The 12,057-nt window shown below is 44.0% G+C and overlaps 1 protein-coding gene across 1 annotated transcript in view; it reads right to left on the reverse strand.

Annotated features, from left to right (window-relative positions):
* Window positions 1–472: 472 nt before the first annotated feature.
* BAP1 (BRCA1 associated protein 1) overlaps window positions 473–12,057 on the reverse strand; it is a 37,514-nt gene continuing 25,929 nt past the window's right edge. The window contains exons 8-17 of the mRNA XM_056525106.1: window positions 10,917–10,995; window positions 10,713–10,836; window positions 10,469–10,613; window positions 10,018–10,178; window positions 9,708–9,829; window positions 4,503–4,933; window positions 3,594–3,712; window positions 2,026–2,118; window positions 1,873–1,945; window positions 473–1,796 (exon numbers count right to left, since the gene is read on the reverse strand). Of these exons, the coding sequence (XP_056381081.1) occupies window positions 1,663–1,796; window positions 1,873–1,945; window positions 2,026–2,118; window positions 3,594–3,712; window positions 4,503–4,933; window positions 9,708–9,829; window positions 10,018–10,178; window positions 10,469–10,613; window positions 10,713–10,836; window positions 10,917–10,995 (1,481 nt within the window). The 3' untranslated portion in view covers window positions 473–1,662. The remainder of the gene's footprint in view (window positions 1,797–1,872; window positions 1,946–2,025; window positions 2,119–3,593; window positions 3,713–4,502; window positions 4,934–9,707; window positions 9,830–10,017; window positions 10,179–10,468; window positions 10,614–10,712; window positions 10,837–10,916; window positions 10,996–12,057) is intronic.

Below are 12,057 nucleotides of genomic sequence, written 5' to 3' on the forward strand. Positions count from 1 at the left end.
AGTCAATCTACTCCGCTCCCCTTGCTCTATAACTTCATGTTGGTAGATTAACAGCATTTTCATGGTAACAGAGTTCCCTTTAAATATGACCTGTGGCCTCTTTAAAAGACATTAGTTGCATACTTAACGGGTTTTATTTTTTCCTAGCCCCCTTTCCCAATTCACTAGCTATCAGTGCTGTTAATTTCAGCATCCAGTAAGCCAATGAACGCACCACCGCTCAGTTCCACGCTCCACTTATTGCAAAGTTAAAGGGGTATTCCGCCTTCATACATCTTAACCCCTATGCAAAGGATAGGGGATAAGATGTATGATCGCAGGGGTCCCGCCACTGGGGACCCCCGTAATCTTGGTGCAGCCCCCTGCAGACAGGGATGTGACGTTACAGCCACGCCCCCTCCATTCATGTCTATGGGAGGGGGTGTGATAGCCATAGACATGAATGGAGGGGGCGTGGCCGTGATGGCACTAGGGGGTGTGGCTGTGACGTCATGTCCCTGTCTCGGAGGCAGCGTCCGGCACAGAAACCCCTTTAACTGCAACCTTGACAATCCAAAGGCTGCAACAAAGCACATGGACTGTCGAGGGGGTGGTCACCACTGCTCGGTTGTCATTGGAGTTTGTACCTGTGCAGCCTCCTTGTTGAGAACTAAGCAGAAGTGTCTGGCTTAATAAGTACATAGGGCACCAAAATGAACATCACCAATAAACTGGGTAAGGTATGTTAGCAGGTTTAGCTAGAAAAATAAATTAATGAAATTTCCTGACACATTTAGAACAGGAGACAATATTTTCAACCACGTATAACGCAGAGTGTTCTGGTGTAATGTCCCCCCAGGGTGTGCAAGATCCCTCTGGCACGATCAACTTATCTCGCATACATTATTTTCATGCATTTTTAGGGTGTTTTCTCATGTTTATTACATCACTATATAGAAAAAAAGAGAAAGAAAAGGAAACAGCTACAACATACTGTCACCTCTATTGACTTGTTTTAGTGTGATCTGTGGTGATTTGGATGCTATAGAACCAGCCAGTGTTTCATATTCAGTCTGGGACCTGCCCGCAGCACAACACCAGTGAGTTCTCTGTAGAGGAATAGTCATGTGGCATGGTTTCTGATGCTAAATAATGTTCCAAGCGTGCGGGGGGTGGGGGGGGGGGATGTGAACAACAAGAAAGCAATACAGGTGAAACAGAACATGATTATACATAAGAGGTATAAAAACCATTTATATACATCATATACATGGGTGTGAGCACAGGGGGATCCTTCCTAACATTATGTCAATATCCCATAAAAAGGGGTATTCCGGCCATAGACATCTTATCCCTATCCAGGGGATAAGATGACTGATCGCAGGGGGCCTGCCGCTGGGACCCTCACGCCCCTCCCATAGAAATGAATGGAGGGGGCGTGGTGTGATGTTACGAGGGGGCGTGGCATGATGTCATGTCTCCAGTACAGGAAACACAGAGGTTTCAGAGACTGGAGCAGCAGCCCGGCATAGAATGCAGGTGCTGTACGGAGATCACAGGGAGTTACAGCGACAGGCCCCTTGCGATCAGACATCTTATGCCCTATCCGTTGGATAGGGCATAAGATGTCTATGGCCGGAATACTTTAATGACTCTTCGGAGGGAAAACTAACTACTATGGAATTACTGGCGCTTGGCCTTGTAAGGACGAGAACGTTTGCGACGGTCTGGCTTTCTCTGTTTATGCAGACGACCGATGCTGACTCCTTGCCTTCTTCTGACCGATATGTTCTGCTCCACCAAGCTGGCCAGCATTCCTAAGGGACACATGGAAGTTATTAGTATTTTGGCTTACACTTAGTCTTCTACCCCATACCCAGGCCAGACATTTACCTTCCTGAGCCAACATAGAAATGAAGGCACAGATAAATTCGTCATAGTTGTGGGTCCTTCTCTGGTCGTCAATCTGGAAAAACAGCAGAACAGTGACTAAAGCAGGCTGACAAAATAATAATCGAGGGCAATAAAAGCAAGAGGTGAAGGTACCTTGAATTTCTTGCGCTTTTCTAGTTCTTCTCTAAGACTAGCCTCGGAAGTAGCGATTTCAGCTTCCACACACTTTAGGAGGGCCAAGAGTTCCTGGAAAACAATACAAGTCACATCTATACATTTCTGACTCCTCAATAAATATAGACTCTTAACCCCTTAAGGACCAAGCATTTTTCTGTTTTTACACTTTCGTTTTTTCCTCCTTACCTTTTAAAAATCATAACCCTTTCAATTTTGCACCTAAAAATCCATATGAGGGCTTATTTTTTGCGCCACCAATTCTACTTTGGAATGACATCAGTCATTTTACACAAACATTTATGGCGAAACGGAAAAAAAATCATTGTGCGACAAAATTGAAGAAAAAACACCATTTTGTAAATTTTGAGGGCTTCTGTTTCTAGGCAGTACATTTTTTGGTAAAAATGACACTTTATCTTTATTCTGTAGGTCTATACGATTAAAATGATCCCCTACTTATATAGGTTTGATTTCGTCGTACTTCTGGAAAAAATCATAACTACATGCAGAAAAAATTTATACATTTAAAATTGTCCTTTTCTGACCCCTATAACTTTTTTATTTTTCCGCATACAGGGTGGTTTGAGGGCTCATTTTTTGCGCCGTGATCTGAAGTTCTAATCGGTTTATTTTGATTGGACTTCTTGATCGCTTTTTATTCCTTTTTTTATGGTATGAAAAGTGACCAAAAATATGCCATTTTGGACTTTGGAATTTTTTTGCGTGTATGCCATTGACCGTGCGGTTTAATTAATGATATATTTTTATAGTTCGGACATTTACGCACGCGGCGATACCACATATGTGTATTTTTATTATGGTTACATATTTTTAATATGGAATTTGGGAAAAGGGGGGTGATTTAAACTTTTAATAAGGAAGGGGTTAATGTGTGTGTTTTTAAACTTTTTTTAAACTTTTTTTTTTTTTTTTACACTTTTAGTCCCCTTAGGGGACTTTTAGGAGGAATCATTAGATTCCTCATACAGATCATTGTGGTTTCATAAAATCACAATGATCTGCGTGCTCTGCGCTCCATTGATAAAGCCTGGCCCTGCCAGGCTGTATCATTCAGAGCCCCGGAGCCGCCGCAGCAGGAAAGGTAAGCCCTCAGGATACCTCAGTAGTGGATCGCCCCCCGCGATCGCGCTGCGGGGGGGCGATACACCCCACTGGACCACCAGGGACTTAATACAGGCACCTTTAGACACCGCTGTCAACTTTGACAGCGGCGATCTAAAGGGTTAATAGCCGGCCGCGGCGATCGCCGCATGTCGGCTATTAACGCCGGCCCCCAGCTACAGGAATCAGCTGGGGGCTGGCCGGTATGACGCGGGCTCGAGTCGGGAGCCCGCGTCATACCCCAGTAACGGCCATTGGACGAGTATAGACGTCCATGGTCGTTATCGGGTTAAACAGAGAAGAGCCATTGTCCAGTCCATAGCATACAAAACTGTTCTTCGCAATTGGCCAAAAGGGACTCTGAAATCTGCCACATTTATTTCACCAATGTATTATAATGGATAAATAGAAGGGGTCCTTACCTTTGGAGAAAACCTGTCTCCTACTGGAGCATCAGGGACTTTGCAGCGGGATCCATCTGCCTCTGAATTTTCTCTTCCTTCCTCTAGTTTGCCGATTTTAGGGGAAACCTTTCCTGAATCTGAGAATAATAAATATAAAATAATGAATCACTTATTACCTATTAGTATCTACATTGTTATAGTGCAGCCTTTTGATAAGTCACCTTTGATAGCAGTTTTGCTTCCCAGATTAGAGTGTTATGATCAGTCCTATTATTGTCATTAAAGGGGTACTCGCCCCTAGGCATCTTACCCCCTATCCAAAGGATAGGGCATAAGATGTCTGATCGCAGGGGTCCCGCCACTGGGGATCCCCGCGATCTCCCTGCTGCACCTGGCATTCGTTTAGAGCGTCAGTTGCAGCGTCAGAGGCTCGTGACATCACGGCCACACCCCTCAATGCAAGTCTATGGGAGGGGGAAAGACGGCCCACAGGGCCATGCAGGGCGGAGGCTCGTGACGATACGAGCCTCCGCCTTGCATGGCCAGTCATCTGTCACGGAGACAAGTTCGCTTTGTTCACTGGATGTCTGGAGTGCCGCAGCTGAGATCGCGGGGGTCCCCAGTGTCCCCCGGTCACCGTGATCAGACATCTTATCCCCTATCCTTTGGATTGGGGATAAGATGTCTACGGACAGAGTACCCTTTTAAACACGGAGGTGAAAAGACACCACCTTTTTTTTTTTTTTACCCACTTCTAAACCACAACCATAAAATCTTTTTCTCATCAAATTCAAAGCGGGACACATCACCATTGGACTATCCCCTCGCTGCAATTCACAAACACTAGCATCTTCCTGTTCAATTAATTGCTACTTAAATAAGAAAAGAAGTTACAATAAGCTAAAGACATGCCTCCATCATACCCACCTATCCGGTGTGTACAAAGATGCCCATCTCGACTAAGGTGTAGAATCCCAGTGCCAACCAGTGGCCCCAGCTCCCGTACTGCACGGTTGTATCGAACGGAGTCCAATCGTAGAAGAGGCTCCTCCTCTCCAAACAGGATCTTAGATAGATGAGACGTGACAGGACTTGAGGATCGTGTGGGGTTAGCGGATCTCAAAGGGGAGCGCAGAGGGGAGTTGAAAGCACTGCCAATTTCTGAAGCTGTGTCTGTACTCTCATTGCTGGGGGTTGGAGATGGCTGTGAATGAGGAGCCACAGGGGCTACGGTCTTTATAGAGAGTGGAGAACACAGTTCTTTTTGAGTTTCTTTTAATTTCTCAGCCAAGACAATAGCTGGAAGTTCAGGAGGACCAGGTGGTGGTGGCAGAGTCTCCGAGCTTCTCCTCTTAAATCTGTAGGACAAGAGCAGATTTGTTTAATGTGATATACAAGCAGGATGAACACAGATAAAAGAAATATAGGGGGAAAAAAATGAGACAGGCACTCGTAGGACAGTAGAGTTTAACCTGAAGCCTTATTAGTTAGGAGTGGATTGAACTGAATAAACTGAATGGAATATACAAATTCACCAACAGAATTTGTGTTTGTATATACACAAATCTATTGCTGCTGGAGTCCAGAAGCCTAGCCTTGGCTGCCAACAATGGGTAGGGTAGAGAAATCACAGGCTTTATCACTGCCTTTGTGCCCCGTCAAGGACGGCCGTCAAACGCTCTTATTTTTTTTTCACCGAGTTTGACGGCCGTCATTTTGACGGGGCGCAATGGGCAACAGCTGATCCCGATGGACCCATTATAGTCAATGGGGTCTGTCGGCCGCCGTTGTTTTTCAGGGAAGTAGTGAGAGAAAAAGACGGAGCAAGCTGTATTTTTTCTCCCTCTTTTTTCCCACTAGCCCTGAAGGCCGTCACACCACCGTGTCACAACAGTAGTGTGAAAGAGGCCTAAGAAGTTGCTGGATCCCTCTTAAAACCTGTAAGACTTCTCCCTTGAGAATAAGCGTAGCTTGCAAAAAAAAAACAAAAAAAACATTTATTCAATAAAGTATCTTTTTAAAGACTCATCTGCTGTCCTGTGGGATCTTCAGGCCGGTTTGCACTCATTGGAGGAGTCCTGTAGGGTTCTCAAAGGAACCATAAGAGATATCCAGCGTTCTTTTGTGATAACTCAACAGAATAACCTTTTACTTTCGAGGCTCCTGCCAGAGAAATAAGTCCTGTCTGCAGTTTCCACTGGCTGAAATAGCTACTGAGCCTGGATACATCACATAACGGCAAATCTCCTTCACCCAGTGTGATCTATTGTCAAGAAAAATTACAACATAGGAAAAAATAGATTTTTGTACTTACCGTAAAATCCCTTTCTTGTTGGATTAAATTAGGGGACACAGCACCCTGGGTATAGGCCCTTTCCACTTGGAGGCGACAATGGGCAGAACAAAAGTGTTGGCTCTGCCAGTTTAGACTCCTCCTACCTTACACTAGGCTAACCAGTTTGTGCAAAAAACAGTAGAAAGGCAACCAAAAAAGAGAACATCAAAAACAGTGTGAGCCCAGGAGGAGAAATCAATAAAGGCCTGGGTTTAGCGTAAACCAAAAGAGGGTGGAAGCTGTGTCCCCTAATGAACCCAAGAAAAAAATGTTCTTATTGATTGCATTGGGGGACACAGCACCATAGGATATACAAAAGCACTCCCTGAGGGGAGAAAAAGGAACAGATAAGGGATAATGTATAGGGGATAAGATGTCTGATTGCGGGGGTCCCACCGCTGGGGACCCCCGCGATCTCTGCTGCGGCACCCCAGACATCCGGTGCACGGAGCGAACTTCACTCCCTGTCAGATGACTGGCGATGCAGGGCCGAGGCACATCATGTCACAGCCACGCCCCGCTCATGATGTCACAGCCACACACCCTCAATGCAAGTTTATAGGAGGGGGCGTGACCCCTCCCATAGACTTGCACTGAGGGGGCGTGGCCGTGACGTCACAAGCAGGGTGTGGCCGTGAAGTCATGAGCCTCTGGCACTGCACCCGACGCTCTAAGCGAACGCCGGGTGCAGCAGGGATTATCTGATTAGATAAGATGTCTAGGGGCGGAGTACCCCTTTAATGGTAAGCTGACAAGGAAGCACCCACAGCTTGGTTACAGTTAGTGGTGACCTAAAAAAGGAGACACTTCGAAGGGCTATGGCTACAAGATGGACACGTATGGCCAAGACAACTTCAAGACAAAAAAAGAGCTTGTTTGGGAGAATAAGGAGATGGGCAAAAAGAAGGGAGGACAATGTCCTAATTAATGTGACAGGTGGACGACATCTTCAGTAAAAAGGAGGGAAGGGGACACAGAACAACCTTTTTTTTGTGAATAGGCTGGAAGGGAGACAGAAAAAAGCCGCCAGTTCAAGAACCAGTGGATGAAAGTAACAGCGACAGGAAAGGAACTTAACAGAAATGTTACCCAAGAGTTTGAAAGGGGGAGACCTTAGGAGCTTCAAGGACAAGATTAAGATCCCAAAGCTCAACAGGAGAGCAAAAGGGGGCCACGCCCTTAAAGAAAATCACCTGGGGGTGGGTCTGCTGAATTAGAATAGTAAGGGTGGAAACCTGACACTTTAAAAGTGGACTCAGAAACTGCTCATGGCCAGACTTGAAGAAAAGACAAAATCTTTGGACTGGAGCATGAGGTGCTGTAAGCCATACTGCTCACACCAACCAAGATTTTTTTTTTTTTTTTTTTTTACACATGGTGTTAGATCTTCATAGACTGTGGCTTATGGGAACTGAGCATGATTTGAATGGCAGGCTCAGAAAGACCACAAAACCTCGAGACCTTGGTTCGAACAGCCACAAAGTTAAATGCAGCTAAAGTATAGTAGGGTGGAATAAAGGACCTTGTTAAAGGAGGTCAGGCCAAATAAGAAAAAACCACAGAGCGCCCTGAAAAGCCAATCCTTGATGCACTTGAGAGTCCTAGGAAGGAGCAAAAGGGGAGGAATGCATAAAGAAGAGAGAACCACTGGAGAAGCAATATGACAGTCACCAGGACCTTGTTGAAGACCCTGGGAGGGCAACAAACTGGAAATGCTGTCAACCCTGATAAAAGGCTGGTAAAAAACTCTGTAGGATATTAATCAAGATTTTTATGCTTACTCCAGGTGCATAAAAAGTTGCACATGCGCCTATGCATTTTTTGTGCAACTTTTGTGGGTACGCAAAATGTTACAAACAGCCTTAGATGTTTCAGATGTTTCAAATTTCACTTTGCAGTGGTCAGGTATTTATGATGTGCGAAAGATGCATGTAGGCAAAAAAAAAAAAAAAGTCGCAAACCCCTTACAAAAAGTTGCAAGTTTGCTCCAGGTCTGACCTGGAGTACAAAACTCCCATACGTGAGCAAATTTTAAAAGTCGCAAAAATTGTCTCACAAAAGTCTCAGCTGCAGCTTTTTTGTTTTGTTTATATGCACCAAATGTATCACCCCCCCCCCCCCCCAGTGATAGTATGCTAAATATGTAGCATATAAGCAAAACTAAAGCAAAAAAAACAAAAAACGCTTTCAGAACTTGCTCACCAAAACAACAATGATAAATGTTTCCCTCTAACCTTAGTCAGTAAATCCTTACATTTATTGTAACATGCCTAACTGAGAGCTTTCAGGTTTTATTGACCTTGTGTTACGTGTGTAACATCCAAACCTCCTGCAGCTCATCAGAGTTAGAGCACCAAAAAATAATAAAAGTCTGCTTTGTATTTACAGACGGTATTGAAAACAGTTTGGATTATTGATATGTTATTTCCGTAATACTGGAGCATATTACAGCCATCTAAAAGAGGCGAATTGCTAAAAACAATCTTTCATGATCACAGTCTGTAGACAAAAATATCATTTCCAACAGATGGAGATTGTTTCCATCAGTAAATGTTTTACATGTTCCTCCAGTATAAATATACTTTTTGTTTAAAGGAGATATCCAGTCTTGAAAAACGTATCCCCTATCCTAAGGATAGGGGATAAGTTTCAAGCGATTTCCCGTACGGGGCCCGGCAGCCCGCAGGAAGGGGGCATGTTGACCACCGCACAAAGTGGCGTCTGACACGCCCCCTCAATACAACTCTATGGGGAAACCGGAGCGCTGCCTTCGGCAATCTCCGGCTCTGCCATAGCGCTGTTTTGAGGGGGCGTGTTGACAGGCGATTCTTGTGGTGGTCGACACGCACTCTCTGGCCAGCGAGCCGGGGCCCCGTATGGGAGATCGCGGGGGGCCCCAGCGGTCAGACCCCCCCACGATCTAAAACCTTAGGATAGGGAATATGTTTTTCAGGACTGGACTACTCTTTAATCCTGAATATTTCAGTCTAGGTTGCAGCTAGAGCTGTGATCTTGGCTTTGTTTTAAAGTTAAACTTTCTGACGGCTTGTGATTCAGAACCTAGAAACAGAGTCAGGAGTTGAGAGCAGCATGCATATGCAGCCATCCATTTAAAGGGGTACTCCAGTGGAAAACATATATATTTTTTTTTCATATCAACTGGTTCCAGAAAGTTAAACAGATTTGTAAATTAATTCTATTCTATTCTGGTGGCAGCAGAAAGAACTATACAACTTCCTGTGTAGCATACAGCAGCTGATAAGTACTGGAAGGATTAAGATTTTGAAATAGAAATGATTAGCAATTATTTTTTTTTCTTTTTGGCACCAGTTGTGTCTTTGGCTATTGAAGTGTCCCCTTGCCATAATGTATCAGATACATCCTTGGCAGTGAAAGGGTTAGAGGGAATCTATCAGCTCTATACATCATGCTTAGAGCTGCAGATTGTTGATACAGAGATTAAACAAATGATACCCATCTCTTAGCTAATGGCTGTTTACAAAGTTATGAAATTATATTTTTCTTAAAATCTCAAGTGTTGCAGAGGCAGGGCTGAGTTGCAGCATGCATGCCTCCTCCCTCCCCCACTCTTTCCAGCCCTGCATGATTGATGGCTTCTAGCACTAGGCTTTGTACATCAATCATGCAGTACAGGGAGGGGTTGGGGAGAATGTCTCTTGAGCATTAAAGGAAAACATGATTTTATAACTTTGCATCAGCTAAAAGACATGAGTGCAGCTCTTAGCATAAAAAAACATATATTCCTTTTAGAAAGAAATAGAAGTTATTATATTTACCCTGAAATGGGGGTTGGTCTTGAAGATGTCTCTGTCTCCTCTTCCTCCTCTTCATCTGAGTCTGGGGAGGGTGGTGGGATTCCACGTGATCGGCCAACACCTGCTGCCAAATCTTCTTCTTCCTATAGTTAAACAATGCACAGAGCAGATAATATGTATGAGTGTCCTTGTTTACAACAATTTACATTGATGGACATCCCCACCTACCAAACTTGATGACTAGGGCACAATGAAGATGATACAAATGTATACATTACTAACATGTGACACCTATCTTCTACCAGTCCCCGTCCCTCTTCATGGCACTCACCTGCATTGGGGACTTTGCATAATTGTGGTTATCCAGGAAAGCAGGGAGCCGAGGTGCCTGTGCAGTGGCTGTGCCCCCGTTATGAGGAACTGTGTTGAGTTTGCTGTATGTATTTGTTGCAGAAACTCGCTGGACAGATCCTGCCGCATCTCCAGTCACATCTACAATATGAGAGACAAAATTATCATCAGAATATACATAGCACCAATTCAAGGGCTTTTCTACCTAAAATATACCTTATAAACCTGGTTCAATCTTTGCTGGGCCTTCTACCCCTTCTCTGCCCTTAGCTCTCTGGTAATTCCAAATTAAGCTGAAGTTCTGAGTTATCTCATAGATTGACTGCTGCCTGACAAGACTGAGATGGTTACAATGTATCCCAAGCAACCAGATGAAAAATAAATTCAGGTGGATCATTTGCATAATATAAAGCACACATGGGGTCAAATACCTGTGGGATTATTTGAGGTATTGACTGTGTTTGTTGCCTCCTGGCCTGCTGCAGACTTTGCTGGATTTGCCTTTGACTCCTCATTATTTTGACTTTCTGACGGTTTCTGGGCCTGTATCAACTCTGGCTGTGTCACCTGTATCAACTGCAGACAACATCACAAGAGAGTGGTAATGTTTCAGGTTATAATAATACAGGTTATTAGGAGACAGTGATGGATGGAGGAGGATTCTCGTCCTCTTACCTGCTGTAAAGCCTCCAGCACAGTCTGTCTGTTCATCTTTAAGATGTTCAGTCTGTTTTCATATTTCAGTCTACGGTCGGGTACTACAGCCATCAGATTGAAACGGATGTCATGATATGGTTCCCTGTACAGGAAAGATCAAAAACTTATAGCATTAAACTTACAGATGACAGTCACCAATCCATCCCTGGCCAGTGCACCTACCCTGCTGTGGCCAGTCCAATTCTCTCCATAATGACCCTGCGGGCCTTGTCTGTCCACTCCTCATCATCCGCCCAAGGACCTGAGCACAAAGAGACAAGAACTCTGGAATCAAATCCTACAGATGGTATAGTAGGAATAATACTGTATTTGCAAGGTATAGCCCCAGATCTGCAAGGGATCTCTCAACTCCCAGCTATTGAAACAGACATGAAATATCAAAAAAATAGGATATTAAAGGGGAGATGCCTAAAACTTAAAGTGTACCTGTCTCCAACAAAAAAACTTTTGATATAATGTAGATTATACCATTATATATATATATATTTGTAATACACATTGATTAAAAAATATGTATATTTTTGGGTAAAAAAATATGCTGTCCTTACACATTGCTTGTGTGTGTGTCTATGAGGAGTCCAAATACAGGAAGTGAGGGCAGGAGAAGAAGGGCTCTGTGCAGGCTCCTGAATTGTCAATCATCCTGCTGTGTGAGCCGGGATAATGTCATAGAGTGCCTCTATGTGCAGTGTACAGATCCCCGCTTGTCCTAAGTGCATAGGGCCCTGCTTGTCCACCCACACTTCCTGTATTTGGACTCCTCATAGAGACACACAGGCCATAGCTGTAGGGACAAAAATATACACATTTTTTAACCAATGTATATTACAAATATACATATAGTATTATCTACATCTTTTAATGCTAATCACTAGATAGAATGTCACCAAAGCAAAATCTAGTGCTCATATGACCCAAAACCAAAGAAAATCACAATAATTATGAACTGGATCATGTTCCATCCAGAACTACTGATTAATAGACGGGCTATATTAAATGCACATCACATATTATATTGACATTCCCTACGTGTTTCTGCCAATATTGACTGGCATCTTCAGGGGAAACTCAATGTAAGGCGCAATTATGCAAAGTCAGACTTATATCTCATTCATAATAATATCCCCTATTAGCCCAGAATGTAATGGTCATTTCATATGCGCACTTCTAGGGTATGGAGGCCCCAGTACAGCGCCCCAATTTAGAGACCGCAGCCGTAGTCCCAGGTAACGCACTAGAGGATCCCAAATTGTACGGTCTCTCAGCACGGTCTATTGAACTCCATGGTCGGAGTGCTTACCCA

This window comes from Hyla sarda, chromosome 6 (genome assembly GCF_029499605.1).
Source record: "Hyla sarda isolate aHylSar1 chromosome 6, aHylSar1.hap1, whole genome shotgun sequence".
NCBI classification, from domain to species: domain Eukaryota; kingdom Metazoa; phylum Chordata; class Amphibia; order Anura; family Hylidae; genus Hyla; species Hyla sarda.